Genomic DNA, 21,677 nt, shown 5'->3' with positions numbered 1-21,677 from the left:
CTGACATTGAGTACAAGTATGAAAGAAATAATTGAGAATGACCTTCCTGAACAGAAGAAGGTAAAGTACAGGAATAAGTTTGTGATGCCACTGCCGGCTGTTGTGCTGAGGTCCTTAACCACGTCTTTCAAAGGCATGTGTGCCTGGTGCTTGGCTCCCTTAGACTCCTTTCCACAAAGGGCTCAGTTCCAAGTTTCCTCTGGACACCCTCAGGTCATGAAAGTCCCCGAGGTTTAACAAATGATATCCACATGCAGCAGCTGCTCTTCGGCCAACCCCACATATGAACTAAATCTGTCTGGATGGATCTAGAGGGTACCCGGGGAGGGCTCAGTAACAGGAGCGCCCATCACTCATTACAGCCAGGTGCAGAGGATGCTGAGCAGCACCGTCCTATTCCCAGCTCACTTTCCAAGGCCTTGGGTCCAGTAGGAAAGTTAGTTGCAGAGGACGCTGCTGCACCACTGCCGTGAAGCTGGTCATCCCGAAGGAGGGCTTGTCAACAGAGAAGGAGAAATGATATATGTGGCGAAAAACCAAAGCTGTTTTACTTAATAGGCTATATTTATATAATAACGTGCCTAATAGACTATATATTGGTTTAAAAGGGGAGGAGAAACATTTATGTTTGTATCTATATTACTTGCATAAAGAAGCTCTGGAAGGATATGTAAGAATCTAAGGAGAATAGTTAGCTGTGAGGAGGAGCTGGGCAGAAGGCAGACAGGTTTGAGGAAGGAGAATGTTCCCTGGGGACCCTGATATTTTCTGATTCTTGGACCATATGCCTGTATTGCCTAGTCAGATTGCAAAAACTACATGAAATAGGGGAGAAAAGTTCTCTTTAAAAGAAAGAGAATTGAATTAATTTTACCCTATTTTTTTTTCAGGGAGCCAGATTTAATTGCATTTCGAGACCAAAGTCTAGATTGGTTTTGTCAATGGAAATCTGGATTGTAATCTGCAGGGAGACTCACAAAAACTCCCTGGAGCGATGTGTTAGTATTATCAAGTAGCATTCATTCATTCACTCACTCAGTATGCATGTTTTCGGATTTGTATGTGGATCCTGGGCTAGATGCTCATGCAAGACACTTAAAATACATATTTGAATTTGTTTGCAAGATTAGAGTTATTCACAGTATATTTAAATTAGCAGTTATACCATATTATCTTAGGAAAACAGCCTACATTTAAAATAGTTAAAAATTATTTATAATTACTTCCCAAGTATAAGGGTTTGGGATTTTATTTTAGATTTTTCTTACTTATTTAAGTCCAAATTCTATCCTAATGGAATAGCTTTCTCTCAGCTAATTGTATTTTAAAGTAATAGCTACTTATTCAAAACAACAGGGTTGAATTCTCAGTAGCAACCACACTTGTGAGGGGATCCAAAATGATAAAGTTCGTTTTGGCAGGCATTATTTGCTTATAGAGAAAGTTAGAGTGAAGCCCTTTTTGTTTGACCAGGCTTTACACTGCCAAAGAGCTTTCACTGTAATCCCTTGTTATCAAAGTCAGCCCAATATCCAAACAGACATTTGTTTGGAGGAATTAAGTGCGTATTTTACACACATACATGAAGAGTATTATTTTAGAAATACTTATAGTATAATAGAAGCTCATTAACTAGTTCATAGACTCTACATGAAAATGATAAGGAAAATAGTGTACATGTAAATATTCACAGGAAATTCAGAAACCTCCTGACAAATAACCCCAGGGTGTAGATTGCTCTCCAAAATTAGCCGATGACTGGCCAGTCTGGAATTTCACTTTCCAGAAATAACAAACTGTGAAGCACAATACACAGCCGGCCTCAAATCCTACTTTTCTCCCCTGACTTGATACTGAAGACAGCCAATTGCAAATGACTCTGAACCCGAGTGCCTTGCTAGGTGAATTCCTTGGAGAATAGAACTGAATCACTTCCTCACTTAATCCTTGTCTGCAGGTTTAAAACAGGCACTTCTTACACTGACATCAGAGTTCCAGTGGAGGGAAGCTCCTCAAAATGTGTGTGTGTGTGTGTGTGTGTGTGTGTGTGAAGTCTATTTCAGGTGGTCACATTAGAAAAGCCATGGCTGTTTATGGGGGGGGGGGGCGGGGGAGGGGTGTGGCAGGATTGAGGTGCTGAGTCAGATAGGACTGGAGGGCAAGGAAGGTGAAGCAAACCTGGGAGCTGCCAATGCTGTTTTAATTTAAACTTTATAGAAATATGAACAACATTTTTGGTCAGAAGCCAAATCAAGTGTCACTCAGTTGTTTGGTCAAGTAGCACCTGCCACACAGCCTTTGGTGTCATATTTCTCTTCTTATGTTAGAAGGAAATACTGAAAACACCCCAAAACTGGAGAAAACTGAGCAAGAGGGAGCTTCTGAGTCAAGTGTGAAATGACCTAAACTAATTCAGTCAGGAGAACATGCTGATTAACATGTTCTACCCTGTCCTTCATCAAAACAAGGAATGTTCCAGATTAGGCGTGGCTGGCAGATTTCTTTTTAGAGGCCATCTCTGATCAAATAGTTCTGTCTGCCTGGAGTCCTGCAGGGAGACAGCTGTCTCAGGCCGCTTCTGGCTGTCAGAAACGGCTAGGGATGACTCCCAAGGGTGGGGCAGAGGGCTTTGCCCCTATATCTGCCGCGCAGCTGTGATGCCTAAGCCAGCCCACCCTCCCATTTCACGTGTGAGGGAGCTGGGACACAAAGAGGCTCAACATACCTTCTTCATAAGCAGTTATTTTAAATTATCCATATCATGAAGATGCATTTGTCAGAACTCCCTTCCTTTGGCCAAAAGTCAGGAAGAACGATTAAATCTATGGCGTTACCCAATAACTCTGTTCAATCCAATTCAGCAAACACTGAGTGCCTAATATTTGCCTGTGATGCCTACTTCCTTGGCAGTGGGAACAGAAGTAAATACAGATCAGACACAATCCCCAGCTTCAAGGCACTCACAGCTTAGTAGAAGTGGCATTTGTCCAACCATAATTTGATAATAATTTGATGAATGTTATATATTTCCATTTGAACCAAGTAACACTGATGCGGAGAGGCAGAAACAATATTGTGAGGAATTTCAGGGAGGAGTTTATGGAAGAAGTAGCATTTGATCAGAGCCTTGAAGGACGAGTTGGGATTTTGCTAGGTGGAGAAGGAGAGGGTACTTTTTTTAAAGTATAGAAAAATGTATTTTAGGGACATAGGGCATGTGTGTGTGTGCACGCACAAGCTTGGAGATGAAGGGACTGATTGAGATTATTTCCTTTCTTTCTCTCCCTTTCCACCACTGTCCTCACTCCCAACATCCTTATAACCATGTCCAGAAATCTGAAGAAATAAAACGCAGCTAAATAGAGAACAGTTGGACAATGGAAGCATCCCATGTTGTCAGGAGTCAGACTGCCTGGGTTCAAATCCCAGCTCAGCTGTTCTAGCCGTGAGAGCTGGGCAAGCTACTTAACCTCTCCGTGCCTGGGTTTCTTCATCTGGAAAGTGACATTAAAAGTAGTACCACCTCGTGTGGTTGTTGTGAGGATTGAATTTACTAATCTATACATAAAGCACTTGCACTGCTCACAGTAAACTCTCTGTGTCTGTTGCGATTATTAGCATTATTTGCAATGTCTGTGCAAGTGAAGTGGGGTGTCTGAAAGGGAAACAAATGAAATCCAGCTCCTCTTTGGGACAGAAAATGGCTTAAGCAGGAAAGCCTGGTCCAGCACCATAGCCACTGGCTACTGAGAACCTGAGGATGTGGTGAAGAACCACGGTGCTCCCTACAGACTCAGGAGATGGTGTCTCAGGAGGGGCCCCTCCATGGAGCCCCAACCTCTCAAGGCTGAGAGGCTTCGCCAGGGATGGGGCAGTCAGAAAAGGGAATCTTTCAGCTTCTATTTGTCAGTAGTTTTCTTTCATGATTGATATTTTAAGTTCTTCCAAGCTGAGAGCTGTGCTTGCTCACAACAGAATAAAACAAATATAATGAGCTTTCAGTGCAATGACAAGGTTTTGAATAACGTGCAAGAATGTTAGTGGGAAGAATGTTTTGCTTTCATCCTACGCAGGCAACAGAAAACCCACTCAAAGCCTTCCTCTCTGTTGTGTCAACAGTGGGCAAGTTTTTCTTTTTTTTCTTTTTTAGATCTTCTATTGAAGTATAATATATACACACAAAAAAGTGCGTATTGCACATAAATGTAGAACTTTGATGAATTTTTGTAGACTGCATACACCCAAGTAACCAGCACCCAAGTGAAGAAAGCAAACATTATCAGCACCCAGTGTGCCTCCTTAATCCCCCCGGCCTCAGGGGAATCACTTACCTGACTTCTAGCAACATTAATTGGTCTTTTCTAGTTTTGTACTTTACATAAAAGCAATCATTATACTCTTTTGTGTCTGGCTCTTTTAACTCAACCTACGCTTGCAAATTTCAGCCACGATGTTGTGAATGGCCAACTTCCTGAATGTAATTTTTGTAATGATGGAGAGGAAAGCACATTCATCAAGAAGTTTCATGATATTTATAATGCATTTTATTTGCACTGATTGAACAGATGCCGCTACTGACCTCAGTACCTGTTTACAGGTGTGCCTTCAAGAATAAGAATTGTGTGTGTTGCTTTTAATCATGAAGCTAATTATACCTCAACTTACTTCACCTCGTTTCCATTGTCTCATAGGTATAAAAACCAGGTGCCAATAAACGTCCATGCAAACCCTGGAAAGTATATTATCGAAAGCCGATACGGAATGCACACTCTGGAGATAAACGCGTAAGAGACATCAGGGTCCGTGTGTGTTGCCCAACAATTGCTTAGGGTGGCACTTTGCACTCCAGTTAAGGGCTGTCCCCCCCTTCCTCCCAGTGCAGCACGATCAGGATAGGGGACGGTCCCATACGTTGCTTCTCCTGGTGCACACGTAAGGGCGATAAGCACGACACTCTTACCCAGGCCATGTTACCTCCCAGAGTGATCTTATTTGAATTTAGTCAGACAACGAGGAAAAATTTGTTTGCATCTATTCATCCTTTTATATACTTGAGAGTTTTTCTTAGACATCAGTAAGAAAATAAGTTACATAAATAGGCATTTATATTCAGTTATCCTTTCAGAGTTCCAAATCTACACCATCAGTATACAATTTTGCCTTTAATTAATAAAGGCCAATGAAGTTTGCGGTGGGTGACATTGAAAGTAAGCCAGACTTAGAGAAATTGTTCTTTCCCATAGCTGACCAGGAACTGTGGGAAACTCTGCGCCCACCGTGTCAGCCTGTAGATGGACGCAGGGCCCGACATTAGGATGTTTTTAAAGCAAAATCAAAAGCAAAGTTTGAAAGCAGAATCCACATCAAAATTTCCAAGTCTTCAAAGGTTTATCATGTCTCCTAATACGGTTTTGAAATCCAAGCTTAGTTATGCGGATGAAAAGGTTAAACAAGCGCCCAGCATTTTGGGTTCAAATAAAACCATGACATGCTGAGATGTCAAAGTAAAATTTACATCATCCTGATCTCAAGAGAGTCACAGCCTTCTCAGATCAGAGGAGTTGACACAGGTAATGCTGGGCTTCAAGCAGAAAGAGCCCTGGGACCCTGGGACATTCGCCAAGCACTGACCCCTTCCTAAAGTCACAGCCATTCTGCCAGTTGGTGATTCTACTGAGGTGGCAGCAAGCTGTGTGGTTGCTTTATCATTAAATAGCCATGGGAAAGGCAACTGTATTGACCCTCCTGGGGTTCTGTTGATGCCTGTAAATTTCAACAAGAATTAAGATTTTACAAATGAAGCTAAACCCAGAGGAACAATGAAGAACTGGCAGCAGTAAGACACAAAACAGCCTGCTTTGAAATCTTAGCCTGTTCATCTCTGTGTGAGATCCTTTTCTCTCTGCTTCGTTATTAACGACATCCCAATTTCTGCATTACAACTTAGAGGAACTTCCAAATGACACTCCTTGTGTTGTTCTGTGGGCCTGAACCTTAGGATAAATAACTTATTTGTAATTTTAGGCTAGAACACAGACTAACCTGGATCCGTTTTGTGGCTCAGGGAGTCTGTGGACATCTAGAAGTAGAGGCTGTTACTTTGTCTCTTCATCACCCTGTACCCACCCCAGACTGAAACCCACCCTGAGGGAGACCCCTTTATAGCAGGTGCTCCGGGTCTCACCTGCTATAAAGGTACATGGCCAGACATTTCCTATTCCTGATACAACTTTAGACCAATATTTCATCACGCTGCTCACGCTGTAATTTATGTGCTTAACACTTTGTTAACTTTTTTTTTTTGGACATCTTAAATGAACCCAGGCTAAGGTCACGGTGGACCATAGCTGTTGGTAGATAGATCTATTGGCCTGTATAGCATACCACGGGGAGCTAGATCAGAGAGGGTAGCTATATCAAGAGTCCCAGAGAGCTATGTGTTAGTCAGTGACTTGCCCTGTGCCTTGATAGCAAAGAGATTCTTGACAGCTAGCAATTATATTGGTCCTCCATATCCGATGAGGCAGAACCTGTGGATACTGAGGGCCGACTATTTTACACCATTTTACTTAAGGGACTTGAGCATCCGCGGATTTTAATATTCATGGGGTCCTGCAACCAACCCCTTTCGGATGCTGAGGGGTGATTGTACCAGGAGTGTCACTGCACCAGGCACTCATTTTCATCCATTCTTTCAGATGTGATTTTGAAGACACTGCTCAGTACCGGGCCTCGGCGATGAATGTTAAAGGAGAGGTTTCAGCATATGCTTCGGTTGTGGTAAAGAGTAGGTTTGCTGGACTTGTTTTATTCAAAGTGTATTTTTAAAAAGTTTTTTCTCACTGCTAAAAAGTAAACAAATCAAGGAACAGCTGGCATGCATTTCTGCTTTCTTTCCTAGGATATAAGGGAGAGTTTGATGAGATGCGCTTGCATGCAGGGACTTCCACCTTGCCCCTCAGCTGTAAGTTTAAAAATATATTTGCTGTATCATCTCTGTACAATACCACATAATAAGCTATCCCATAACACTGAAATAAATGCACAGTCTATATTATAATAAATGCTAGTGTGTATGTAATACTACCTGTGGTTAGTTTTATTTTTTCAGATTCTTTGGTTACTATATTCTCTTTCTGCATATAATTGCTTTGTTCTGGTTATATAAATGCCCAGATGTGATGGGCTAAAAATAGGAAATGCTTTTAAGTCTTTCTGTTTTTAAACTGAGAAAGATCATTACACAAACCTGGGCAGAGTGATTGAACTGAACACACACACACACACACACACACACAGTCTGGACTATAGCGGAGCAGTCATACTCATCCTCAGATATCCAGTTCAGCATGATCTCCTTGAGAAATCCATGTCTGACCCCCTCTGCTACCCCAGCCCCCCCCCCACTCAGGGTTAGGTGTCCCGGGTGAGGCTACACCACCTCCATCAGAGCATCTATCTCACTGGACACTGTTAACTGTTCTTTGCCACTGCCCATGAGCCACTTGAAGCCCAGACTGGACCATTTATCTTTAAACCCAGCACCTGATGCAGAGTAATATTTGATGAATGAATGAATAAATAAATACTTTAATTTATGAAATGCAATTTAAAATGAGGTCTAAATGTGGTTTAATAACAAATTATTAACAATATTCTGATCAGCAGTAATTTGAAAATTTGTGAACTTCAGTCATTTCACCTGTGTCAGAACTTCTTCTCATAGGAAGCAATAAAAGTAAACTCCTTACAGTTGTTCAAATAATTAGATGCTTACACTGTTCAGACTGAAAAAGGTAGTCAAGTCCAAACTTCTTATTTTCCAAACATTAAGAAATAAGTGGTAGTTTTAAAAATGGTTGATGAAAATAGGGTCAGTTTTTCACCTAATTTGATGTCTGTAGATGACCTACTCCATCGACTTCATGGAATGGCTCCTAATTTTAATATTCCAAGTTGTAATCATTGGTATAAGTCCCAAGGGTGAGAGGGCATGAGATGTAGGAGTGAGGAAGGAACACATTCCAGTCATGTCCTCCTCCTATCATTTGATTTATATTGAGATAGAATAGCTGGAAACTGTGAAACTGTGACATCCCCAACGTCCCAAGATTGGCCGATTGGTCATCCCACAGTCCTCCAGACATATCCTACTCATTCCTGTTAGTGTATCATTATCCATGTTTTTCCCATTCCCCTCTTCTCCATCAGGCCAGGGTCTGAGAGCCCAGCTCAACCTCACTTCTCTAACTTCTTCATCTTTCAGAGCCTCCTCTGGCTCATGAATTGAGTGCAGTTGTTCCCAGCATAGAGAATGGAGGGCTCTTATTCATTAATTCAACTAGTATTTATTGAGCATCTACTGTGTGCCAAGTACCAGTTTAGGTGCTTGAAATATACTGTTAAATATCATGGATAAAGCTCCCCGCCCTTGGTTCTGCTCTAATAGTTAATATGTATTGATCAGTTGTGCCAGACTCTGTACTAGGACATTTTTTTTTTGAGCTGGGAGACAGTGCCCCCAACTTTATTGGTGATTTGCAATTTTTTGTTTTTGTTTGGTTGTTCCACGCAGCATGTGAGAATTTAGTTCCCTGACCAAGGATTGCACCCGTGCTCCCCCTGCAGTGGAAGCTCAGAGTCTTAACCACTGGACCACCAGGGAAGTCCCCTAGGACATTTTTTATATGCATTGATTCATTTAATGCTCTCCAAAGCTTATGAACTGGGTGCCTTTTAATCTGTGCTCTGCAGATGAGGAAACAAATTAGAGAGGTTAAATCTTGGGTCAAGACCACGCATAATGGTCGAATAGTGACTTGTAACCTGGTCTTTCTAATTCCAAACCATATTCTAAACCAGGGGTTGGCAAACATTTTCTGTAAAGGACTAGATTGTAAATCCTTTAGGCTGTGTCAGTCTGTCACAACTATTCAACCCTACCGTTGTAACAATAACAGCCATCAGCAGTAGATGGATGAATGAGCATGGCTGTATTCAGAAAAAATCTTATCTATGAGTGCTGAAATTTGAATTTCCTTTGACTTTTCCCATGTCACAAAATATTCATCTTTTGATTTTTTATCAACCATTAAAAAATTTAAAAACCATTCCTAATGATACAAAACAGGAGGCAATCCATATTTGGCTCACAGATTTGCCAACCCCTGACCTAAACAAGGCCCTCCCTGTAACCCCTATCTCTACTCCCTAAGGCAGCTTTGGAACCAGCCCAGCTTCCTGGTAAATAAGATCTGTTCAAGTTGTTTTGTGTTTTGATCTCAGTGGAACATGATCGTATAAAAATGGGGCAGATGGAACACGCTTCAAAGAGAAGTCATCTCCCTGTTGGTTAGTGGTTGCCTGGGGACACACAAATTCAAGGCAACCCCATGTATTGGTTGAGAGCGCAGGCTCTGTAAACAACCTACTGGTGTAAATCCTGGCCCTGCAGGGTGCATATGGGCAGTTACTTCATCTCCTTGTGCTGCTGTTTCCTCATCGATAATGTGGAAATAATAATGGTTTTTATCTGATAGGGTTATTATGGGGCTTAATTAAGTTGATAGATTTTAACACTTGGAACAATACTTGGTACAAGGTGAACTCAATAAATGTTAGCTTGCATTTTCAAATTAATTCTAAGAGGTCTTAGGAAGAGAGTTGAAATAGGAGAAAAAGGGCCTAAGTTTTAGAGTTGGGCGGTTATACGTTTGAATTTCAGTTTCACACATGATACCTTTGAAACCATGGCGTTATCTACATATTTGTGGACTTCTATCTCCCCACCTGAAAGAGAGGAAAAACTAGTATCTCTGCCATGAAGTTTTTGCAAGGATTAGATGACATGTCAAATGTGAAGTTCCTGGCGTGTAGTAAGCCATCAATAAACAGTCATTATTTTCCCAAGCCCTTTCCTTTGAGAAAAGAGAAAATAAAACCTAGGAGAGCTTATGGTGCAGGTATTTACTCAATCTATAAATAAGGTATTTCTAAGAATGGTATTTTAAACTTTCAGTTTTCTCCCATTGACATTTCTTATATTTTTTTAACCCAGATCATCAAAGAAACTGAAGCCACTTACTAAAAAATTACTTTTATGAGAAATCGATATGGCAGTTTGTTCCAAGAGTACAAGCAGTAAAGTTTAAACGAACTCAGAATCTAACATTTTAAAGTGCATGTATGGCAGCTATATTTAAGTCTAAGCTAAATGTGGTGTTCATTTACATTTTATGTAAGACATTAAACCTGACCTTTTAAATTCTGTTAATTATAATAGTAAAAGTAAGCAGTGAGCTTATCTGACCAATGAAGCAAGAATTTCCATACACAGAATCTCCATTTTGACATAATGGTATATGTGAATAAGTTACACACTTCTTTTATAAGGCTCAATTTTTGCCCAGATAAGTCACTTGATAGGTTTGCTGTGATTGCTTTCTGCCTGTGCTTATTAAAATGCTTGTGTCTCTTTGATGGGAAAAAGTAAATTACTGGTGTTTGCTTTTGTTGTGCCCAGTTGCCGTGACCCCTTACGGTTATGCGTCCAAGTTTGAGATCCACTTTGATGACAAGTTTGATGTGTCTTTCGGGAGAGAAGGCGAGACGATGAGTCTAGGCTGCCGTGTAGTTATCACTCCTGAAATTAAACATTTCCAGCCGGAGGTCCAGTGGTACCAAAATGGTGAGCCTTACTAATGCATTCTCACTAGGATGTTATTTGCAGCAGGTCATAGCCCGGGCTTGGCCCCAGAGCATGAATATCCAGAAGAGTGCAGTTCTGTTTACCAGAGCTGGCAGAACCTGGACATCAGAAGACATAACTGCTGGGTGTTACAAAAGCTTTTACACATATATCAGAGTAGTGGAACTTTCATAATGTGTTTGTGGAGATTATAATTTCTTATCACCAAGTAATGTAGGGAAAGGATTACAACAAATTCAGACTTACATGAAAGTATTTGTATCGAGTTAAATATTTTTAGAAAAAGTTGTTGCTCAAGACTCATCAGCTCTAGAGTATTAAAATTTATATTTTAAAATAGTTTATAAGAGAGTTAACCCAATGTTAACTTTATAATAGCGTAACTCTATAATACTGTATAGTGTAAAACTCTATAATACTATAACTATATAACATTCAACAGCTGCATTAACGATTACAAAAAATGTATTCTCATTTTGCAAGTTGGATGTATATTCATTTTTCAAGTTAATTTTATTTGGTAAAATAGAGTGAAGTCCCGTGAAGTCATGCCTGTTGGTCCCTAGGCACAGTGGGTGGCGGTCAGCCTGCTCACCATGCAGCTGGCGTGAACTTCAGTGTGTGTGCAGCCACCAGGCAGTCTGGCCCCTCCCGAGGTGATGGCTGGGACCAGGACTTGGGCCCAGAGTGAAGCCAGTCATGGCAGCTGCGGCAGCAGCAGCAGTGCCAGACATGGCGCTAGAGGAGAGGAGGGGCCCCACGTGGGCCCCCATCTGCTCCCCAGAATGCATTTTTGTGGGATCTGCACAAATATGAAATTCCTGGCCTGAGCACGATGACAGGAACTGCCAGCACTCACCCAGTAAACTATGTCCATAAAATATTATAAAATAAAAGCATGTATATAGACATTGGAGTAGGCACATAAGGCGGTTGTTAGAATTCTTCAGAGTTTAGACTGACTCTCTGGTTATGAAAACTGCCACAACATTGCAGAGTAAATATTCACAGGCTTGGAAATAAAAATTAAATTTAAAGATTGTCACATTCAGTGAAAGAGAACACTGTTTTCATACGAAACTTTGGATGAAGCAGTTAACAAGAAAGATCATTTTTAAATTACTTTTCCCTCCTAATCAAAGATACAGTGAGAGAATGCATAAATAGGCATTTGAATTATATACAAATCATGAAGTCATTTTCATTTTCTTGTGTGACCACAACTTACAGGACATGTAAGAGAAAACATTAAGATGAGATTATGTAAATTTACATTTAAAATTAAATTCAGACTTACATGAAACTATTTGTATAAAGAGTTAAATCTTTTTAGAAAAAATTGTTCCTTAAGAATCGTCAACTCTAGAGTACTAAAATTTATATTTTGAAATAGTTTATCAGAAGATTAACCCAATGTTAACTTTATAGCACCATAACTATATGATACTATAATGTATAAAACTATATAATACTATAACTATGTAGCACTCAGCAGCTGCATTAATAGTTGCATCAGCAGAAAGATCCATCTTAAAATAAAAATAATCAAAACTCATTTATGGTCTTGCATTTGCAAAGAGTGACTATACTGCTTTCAATTATATCAATTTAAGAGGAAGTTGCTAAAAGTAACTGAGTTTGCAGAAAAGTAAGTCAAAAGTATATTATCAATCAACCTATCACATTAATAAAGTATTATTTTTGTATGTAAAATTATGGCATGAAAATATTATTTGCTGCAATTTGTATTACCCTATTACATTTTATAACTAGTAAACTATCTTTAGAGGAAAAAGCCTTATATTTTAGTATCTTAACTTTTTTTTTTCCTCTGCTTTTTAAGCAAGGGGCCTTGCAATTTCATTTTGCACTGGGCCCTGCAGATTATGTATCTGGCCGTGGTCCCCTTACTTTTAGTCTAGCATTTTAACCAATATAAACATGGCAGAATGACTCAAAGCCCTACAGACTTCCTCTAATAGTCAGATAGCTTTCAATATAGAAGAAGAGGGATAAAGAGAGAGAGAGAGAGAAATAGGGGGAGGGAAGAGTGGAGGGGAGAGAGGAAGAAGAGAGTAATAGAAAAATAACTCAGTTAATTTGCTTAATTTTCCCCCCTAGGGTCTCCTGTTTCTCCATCAAAATGGGTGCAAACACACTGGAGCGGAGATCGGGCAACACTAACATTTTCTCATCTCAACAAAGAAGATGAAGGTCTCTACACACTCCGTGTACGAATGGGAGACTATTACGAACAATACAGCGCTTATGTCTTTGTTCGAGGTAAGACCTAGCAAAAAGCAGAACATCCGAGAATATTTAAGACACCGAGGCCATGTCAACCTATCCAAACATATTTTTGGTAACGAAGAAAGAGCCATTCGAAAATTCTTCCAGATTATGTGGCACAGGGATGTTAACATCCAGTAAAACTAGACCCGATGTAAAAAGGTTAACCCTGAAGGCACCAAGCCGAAGGTGACCAGTTTCCAGAGTATATTACTGTCGCTAGTGTCAGTAATTCTCTCATCTTCAATGAGCCCCTAGTGCAGTCCTCTGTAAGTGTGTGAATAGGGAGGCTAAATCCTGGTGATGCAAAAAGCCGTTTCAGTTTGAGGAAGCTACAATAAAAGAGTGATGGGGACTCACTCTCGAATATCTATTTTGGAGAGCAAATTTATTACTTCATTCCAGGACTTTTTTTTTTTATAGCTTTAGTTTTAATGAACTAGGAAACAAGATGCTACAACTGAATCCTTAAGACAAATTGTAACTGTTGATTTTAGGAGTCTTTCTTTTTTCAGTGACGTCTGGAACGGGTCAAACATGTACAAGTGGGAATGTTATTTCTATGTGAGATCCTAGCACATCTGGAAGACCATGAACACTTCCAGGCCACAAGGGCGATGCTCTATGTTCTTTTACCTAATGATCAGTCAGGTGTGGCCACACGAGGACACAGAGGAGGGGCTCAGGAAAAGAGTGTATTATACTCACAGGTCCTAGAGAAACAAATGGGGGAAGCAATGGCACTGGTTGGTCAGGAGGCAGAAGGGGCAGAGGGAGAGCTTGGACTGCAGTCTGTCTTGGAGTTCCTGTGGAAAAGGCATGGCAGGGCAGGGTACACAGTTCAGGATTGGCTGGTGTGAACAACTTCAGCAGACCCTAAGCTGCAGGCATCTGGTCCCTGTTGCTGAGATGATTAAGGCAGAGGACTATTTCCTCCTAAGGTACACGGAGCAGATGGAATAGGTGAGCTCTGGACTGGTTAGAATTGGCTAGCCCCCGGGGATGGGGTGGGTAATCTCTTCCTAACCCGAAAGGCTTTTAAAATGTCAAAACATCACAATATACAGAAAATAAATATATAAACAGTACAGGTAGAGACTTGCTAATTTTTTTTATCTCTTGTACGCTAAATAGAATCATGAACTTGTAGGCATTTTGATGAGGGTGGAATTTCAGAGGTCATGCAGGTGTCCTTAACAGGGGTCCACAGACTCCCAAGGGGTCTGTGATTAGAACTGTACTTCAGTATAATTGGTTTCTTTGGTAAGCTCATGTACTTTATTTTATTTTATGCATTTAAAAGCATTGTTCTGAGATGAGGCCTCTAGGTTTTCTTTACCAGTTTGCCAAAGGAGTCTAAGGCACACAACAACGTTAGGATTCCCCTCAATTTTTTTTTAAAATACCCCACTAACTTAATTTTTTTATTATCATTATTTTTTAATAAATTTATTTATTTATTTATTTTATCGGCTGTGTTGGGTCTTCTTTGCTGCACACGGGCTTTCTCTAGTTGCGGCAAGTAGGGGCTACTCTTCCTTTTGGTGCACAGGCTTCTCATTGCGGTGGCCTCTCTTGTTGCAGAGCACGGGCTCCAGGCACGTGGGCTTCAGTAGTTGCGGCACATGGGCTCAATAGTTGTGGCTCATGGGCTCTAGAGCGCAGGCTCAATAGTTGTGACACACGGGCTTAGTTGCTCCACGGCATGTGGTATCTTCCTAGGGTAGGGATCGAACCCGTGTCCCCTGCATTGGCAGGCGGATTCTTACGCACTGTGCCACCTAGGAAGTCCCCCCCTTAATTTTAAGATGCAGAAACTGAAGCTCAGGAAAGTGACATGATTTACCAAAAACCTCACAATCAGTTAGAAGCAGAAGTGGAACTAAGATACAGGTCTTCTGATGGCTAACCCAGGATTTTAATTAGGGAATAGGTTAAGCTGCTGAAATGAAACTAAAAAAAAAAAGTTTATTTCTGTCCTATGTCCATCAATCCAGAGGTAGGAGGGTGGTCCCGATGGTTCTGCTCAACGCAGCCGTTCAGAGTCCTGGGTCCCATCTACATTGCTGCTCCGATGCCCCTGTGGTGCTGTCCCGTGTTTCCATTCCAGCCTGTGGGAAGGAAAGAGAGGCAGGGATGCACACATCACTTCTACATAGTGAACACACCACCACACACACATCCACAGGGAGGGAAGCTGGGCAGCCTGCTGCTTGCAGAAACTCAGGGGTTCTGGACACAGGAGGGATGGACACTGGGGAGAGACAGCAGTCTATACCACACCGGTACTGAACAATAACAAATGATCACTGAGCTCTGCTGCGGACCAGCAACTGATAAAGATACACGAATATCTATGCCAACAGAAAAATGGGTCAGACTTCCTCCTACACAAAAGCATTTTGGGAAAAGTCAGATCTTGCAAGGGGAAAAGAGGGGGTAGCCCTCTGGGTCAGTGGCAGTGAAAATGGACACACTGGAAGTTATCTGCAAGTATGTTTGTTTAACCAAAGCACCCAGATAGACCTGGCCAGATGAGAACTGAAAGCAAACAGCCTTTGCCTCTGCTCTCAAGTATCTTACCTGAACCAAAGAGTACCTGTGGTGACTCAGAAAACACTTAAGTTATGTCTCTGTAAACTTTTTCTGGGAACTCGGAGACAGTCCAGGGTTTCCTCAATAACATTTCTCAGTGCCCACATCTTGAGTCGTGGCTCTCTGCAGGTTGAGGCCAGACTTCAAATGACTAACCACAGATAGGGGAAGGGATTGAAGTTTATCATTAAGCCAGTTTTCATATCCACAAAATAAGGGAAGATTCTAAAATGTATTAGGTACTGATGTGAGAGAACTGAAAAGATTCATGGTGAAGACAAAATTGCAAAGACAAATTTCAGAAATTGAGTTGTAAATTTAAGTTTTAGAAAATGATTTCCCACATAAGTTTATTTTAAATAATATATTTTAGGTTCTTTTAAAAAAAAAAACTCTTTATTGAGATGTAATTACACACCGTAAGAGTCAACCATGCTAAGTGAACAGTGCTTTTCAGAATGTTCATAGAGCCATGCACCCACCATCTGCAATCCAGCTTTGAACACCCCCTTCACCCCAAAGAGATTTCTTGTGCCCCTTCCCTACTCCCATGCCCAGTCTAGCCCCCAGGCAGCCACTAATCTACTCCTTGTCTCCATAGACTGCCTTTTCAGAACATTTCTGAATATAGTATGTGATCTTTTATTTTTATCTTTTTTCACTGAGCCTGTGTTTTGAGGTTCTTTGGTTGGTAGTTTGTTCCTTTTTATTGCTGACTAGTACTGCAGTGTATGCACAGGCCTCATTTTGTCTGTCCGTTCATCAGTTGGTGGGCAACTGGATTGTTTCTGCTCTCTGACTACTATGGATAATGCTGCTGTGAACATTCCTATTCATATTCATGGACCCACGTTTTCACTTCTCTTGGACAGATAGCTACAAGCAGAACTGCTGGGTTGTATGTTAAATTTGTGTTTAACTTTTTGAGAAACTGCCAAAGTGTTTTGTTTATTTATTTATTTATTTATTTATTATTTTTTTGGGGGTACACCAAGTTCAATCATCTGTTTTTATACACATATGCCAAAGTGTTTTAAGTGATGTTTTATGTGTGGGTTTTTTTTTTTTTAACTTTGAGCTATTTCAATGCATTTTAAAGAGCCATTTCAATGCATTTTTAAGAGCTCTGGTATTTTGCTGCTTAGAAAATAGCTTCTGAACCAGCATGATCAGTATAGAAAGCACCATATGTCTGCAGAAACACATTCCAGAGCTATACACATTTGGCCAGGGTTTTATTACATAGATAATATGTGTTCTTTCTGAAAAAATAGCTAATATAAATAAGAAAAAAAAGAAAAGCCATCATAAGTCTAACATCCAGAGATATCTAAAGTTATCCTTTTACTACATATTCTTCTAGACTTTTTTATATTCTTTCCTCCCCTTCCCGCATACATGGTGGGGGAGGGGAGAAAGATGTTAAAGTGATAAAGGATGGGATATAAATGTCATGAAAAAAGAATTACAAATGACAAATAAATATGTGAAAAAGTTTTCACTAGTAATCAAAGCAAAAAAATTAATCTATCACATTGAAAAGATTTACATGGTATTACAATTCACTGGGATGAAGGAATGGAGGGACCAGCACTCTTACACATTGCTGGTGAGTGTAAATTGGTTCAGGTTTTCTCAGGGTGTTTTGCCACTGTGTATCAACAGTGCCCATTTCCAACAATTCTAGTTCTAGGAATTTAAGCTGAAAAACATGTTTGTTTGGGGGGAAATCTAGAAGGAATCTAGATATCCACCAATGGGAATTGAAAATAAAATATAATAAATATTTCATGTAAACAATGGAAATACTGCACAGCAATGGAAATTAATGAAGTATACTTATTAATATGAAAATATCTCAAGAAAAAACAGTTTACATAAAACTATATAGTCCAATCCCACTTTTATTTAAAAAACAATCACTTTTTTAAAAATTGGAGTATAGTTGATTTACAATGTTGTGAAAAACAATCACTTTTGAGTTTATAAATATAAGGGGATAATCTGGAAAAATCTAGGCCAATATGTTAGTAGTAGTAAACTCTGAGTTATGGAATTAAGAGGGATTTTAACATCTATTTTTTATTATCATATATTTTACAAGCATGCATTATTTTTTATAATAAAGATAAACAATAGAATTACATTTTGATAAAAGTTATTAAATAGTTTGCATCAGAGGTCAAAATACAAAGAGCAGCAGGCCAATTTTTGACCTAATTAATCAAAGCTACAAAAAGTTTGGCTATTTGGAGGGCTGGGAGAAGGAAGAGCAGAAGCTAAGAAGAGGACTGACGTTGCCCAAGCGGCTGCTGTGGGCCAGACACCCTGTAGCAGCTGCTGGGAGCCAAGAGCACAAGTGTGAAGCAACATAGCACGGTATTCGGATTTGGCTTCCAGCAGCTGCTGTACAGAACTTGTGTTTTGAAAGATTGTCAAGTCCACACGACAAATGGCATATTCCAAGCAAGTTGGTAGAAATGCTGAGAAGTGGCTCCCTAAATGTCTACTGCCTGCCAGGCTCTGTTACATACAGTGGATTTATCTATTAAACACCAAGGTTGCTGGTTGTTACATTATGGGCCTTTTGGTAAAAAGGGACAGGCTAGAGGTTGCCAGCTGTCCCCCCAGAAGCTGAGCAGCTATGAGGCCTGTTAACTTCAGCATCTCCACCCTCATGCTAGCTCTGTTCCACCTCCACCATCAGCAGACCTTCTCCCCACCATCCAGTGCTCTGAAAGCCTGAAAGGAAAGAAGTTTCTCCCTCACCAAAATGTCCATTTGCCATTGTGTGGCATGCAAGGGTTGCGCATTAAGTTTTAGGCACGATGATTTGGTTACACCCTCCTATAGCACTTATGCAGGAGATGTTATCCTGCAGGTTCATGGGTTCATTCAGATTCATGGGGCAAGAAACAGAATGTTCAAAACCAAAGAGATTTGAGCTCTTCACAGATAACACACACCTATTAAATTCAGAGCATACAAATATCTCAGCCATTAGCAAATGTTTCAGTAACTTATGAGTTACAGAAGTGTTGCTCATAGGAAAAGAAAGTGTTTATCACTCAGTCAAGAGTGTTTTCTCTGGGTGAATGGCTCCTACATGTCTCAGCCTCCACTCCTACTAATTCCACTTATTAAAGGATTGACCAGATGCCAAGAGGAATTGACAAGTGTGGATCCCCTCCCCCTTGGGACTCTGACTCTCATCTTAATCATTCTCACTTAAAAGGCTACTATCTGGTTATTTTCATTCCCCTTCCTTTCCCCCTAAAAACACCCCTGAGTCATTAATTTATCTGTGCACACTGCTGAGGGGACCTACTATCAGAGGATCCCATTTCATGAACAGTCACTGAACTCTGTTTCTTGAATAGTCCTGGACTTTTACTAAACTCAGATAAACTGAGCTCAGATGTGGCTGTTGCATCAGAGTTACTTTCGCAAGTATCTTCAGTTTGGGAGCAAACATTTAATTAAAATGAATGTTTTTGTTTCTCTTCCAAAATGGTAGTCCCAGTATAGGGATGGGCAAAGCTTCTTGTTTCTTATTCTTTTGTGGATGTATCCAAAAGGTGACAGAAGGGGCTGTTTGTTTCCCTTTGGAGCCATTTATAGTTTCTGAGTAACGCTGCACAATAATTATCTTAAGAGCAGACTTCTGGGCATAACTTACGTTAGACTTTTCTGATAACAGTCCTCAATATCTCCATATTTATTGCCCTTTAGAACATTTTTGTCAGGCAAGGGCCATGAGGCAAAGGTCATGGGTCCTTTTCAGAGCCCTTTCTAACGTAATGTTCCTTGTACTGATGGTAGAAAGCACACACTGTTATTTTGGTAAGCAAATTACAAAATTGAAGATTGCGCTACTGGGACCAAAGATATAGCCACTGAGGTGATGTGATAAGAAAAGTCTGTGCCAAGACGTTGGCCTTTGGGGCTGACAGAGCATGTCTGAGAGGGTTAACAGGATCCTTCTTTATCCCCACAGATGCTGATGCGGAGATTGAAGGAGCCCCGGCCTCTCCCTTGGATGTGGTGCCCTTGGAGGCCAACAAAGATTATATCATCATCTCTTGGAAACAGCCAGCAGTGGATGGAGGGAGCCCTATTCTGGGATATTTTATTGATAAGTTAGTACTTTGTCTAACTTCAGTTAGAGTGATTTGGCCATAGAGATGCAAGCTTGATTTCTCCCACCATTTCTAGGTGAAGTGTTTTCTTTATGGGTCTCCTCTCCCTCTTTTCTCTGTGTCTCTGTCTCTGTCTGGTGGTTATATATATGTATACATATATACACATACCTATCTGTTTACCTACATTCTAAAGATAATCCTTGAATTGAACTACCAACCCAAGTCACTAATTTGGCAAGAATATTATGAATTTATACACCTGATAGAGACCACTTTAGAAATGAAATAGCTGGTATTCAATATACTTAATGTCCGTATTCTTAGTATGTCAGTAATTTAAGATTAAGTAATTTAAAGACTAATACTCTAGGAATACTAACAAAATCTCATTTACATCAGCGAATTCAAGTTTGACAAAGAAATAACAAATCTCAATAGTATTTTTTATCTTATTGCAGTAGCATTTGTTTATTTTTAATTTTTTCATCTTTATTGGAATATAATTGCTCTACAGTATTGTGTTAGTTTCTGCTGTACAACAAAGTGAATCAGCTATATGTATACATATATCCCCATGTCCCCTCCCTTTTGAGCCTCCCTCCCACCCTCCCTATCCCACCCCTTTAGGTCTTCACAAAGCATCGAGCTGATCTCCCTGTGCTCTGCAGCAGCTTCCCACTAGCTATCTATTTTACCTTTGGTAGTGTGTATATATCATTGCTACTTTCTCACATCAATAGTATTAAACTATGTTTTATCTACAAATTGTTGCTGTTTGCATCCTCCAAAACTTAGAGGCTTTATATTTACAGTAAATGGGTCTTACACATGAATTATCCAGTGAGCTTGGCCAATACAGACAACAAATTTAGATTATTGACCTAAATACATTATTGTCTGACTAACTAAACTATCTTTTCAAATGGTTGCTCCAATTCTCTTTCATTTCTGAATAATAAAATCTACCTGTTAAAGGCACTAGGGACAGATAATCTGTGCCACTGTAGTACGACAGGTTTGTGTCAAGGTGGATTAAACTTAATATTTATAGCAATAAGTAAGTATATGCCTACTGGGCTCAGTACCAACCAGAGAAATATTTGTAATAGATTATACTCTGTTTAACCATACACTAAATGTTTCTACGTTATTTCATCATTGAGTAATTAATGATGAACTATGAAGCTTTAGATATATTCTTTTTCATCATTACAGCTTCTGCGTTATTGTCTTTGTCGGATTTCCAAGGAATTTTCAAACTTTGATCAGTGAAAAACCAGGGACAATCAGTACATTGTGTTTTCTTCTTGCTTTAGTTATAATAAAAGTAACCATATTATTAAGCATTTTCTGTGAGCATGGCACTGTTCTAAATATTTCACATATATTTACCATTAACCCATAACCACCCTTTGAAAAGTAGGTACTGTTATTACAAGTGGGAACAAATAGCTGACCTCTGGCCACATACTAGGGAGGGAATGCTAAGTTTTTGTTCTTGCTGCTCTGCTGCACTGTGGAAGTCTCCAGAGCAGCTGCTCTCCACCTTTCTTTCTGCCCCCATGAGAGTCTGGAAGCACCTTCTAGGATCACTGGGTCACGGAGACAGTATCTGCACAGGGAAAGAGGAGGAGTCCTGGCAGGATCCCTGGAGACAGGCAGTTTGAAGCTCATCCTAGCCTTCTCAGCTCCCTCCCATGCTGCGTTCACAGCAGCTCCAGAATTCCTACAAAGGAAGATTTAGGGGAAAGGGGTTGGAAGGCAGATGTTGAAGCCTTATTTGATAGCATTTCACACAAGGTTGAGGAAAATGTCTATCTATCTCAAAAGAATGAAAGGCTGATGGTAAGGAAGTGAAGAACCCCGCCCCCCCCACCCCCGCCCACCGGACTGCCTTTGCACTGTCCCTGCCCCATGAGAATCACTGGGGAGTTATATCATTT

The 21,677-nt window shown here is 40.3% G+C and overlaps 1 protein-coding gene across 2 annotated transcripts in view; it reads left to right on the top strand.

Moving 5' to 3' along the window:
* The window catches only part of MYOM1 (myomesin 1), a 132,033-nt gene that overhangs the window by 34,063 nt on the left and 76,293 nt on the right, over positions 1–21,677 (top strand). For both annotated transcript variants that reach the window (XM_057699304.1, XM_057699303.1), the window contains exons 6-11: positions 4,692–4,784; positions 6,699–6,787; positions 6,902–6,964; positions 10,523–10,687; positions 12,830–12,991; positions 19,590–19,731. In XM_057699304.1, coding sequence (XP_057555287.1) covers positions 4,692–4,784; positions 6,699–6,787; positions 6,902–6,964; positions 10,523–10,687; positions 12,830–12,991; positions 19,590–19,731 — 714 coding nt within the window. The remainder of the gene's footprint in view (positions 1–4,691; positions 4,785–6,698; positions 6,788–6,901; positions 6,965–10,522; positions 10,688–12,829; positions 12,992–19,589; positions 19,732–21,677) is intronic.

The sequence above is a fragment of the Hippopotamus amphibius genome, chromosome 11 (genome assembly GCF_030028045.1).
Source record: "Hippopotamus amphibius kiboko isolate mHipAmp2 chromosome 11, mHipAmp2.hap2, whole genome shotgun sequence".
NCBI lineage: Eukaryota > Metazoa > Chordata > Mammalia > Artiodactyla > Hippopotamidae > Hippopotamus > Hippopotamus amphibius.
This window is presented reverse-complemented; position numbering and strand designations above follow the sequence as displayed.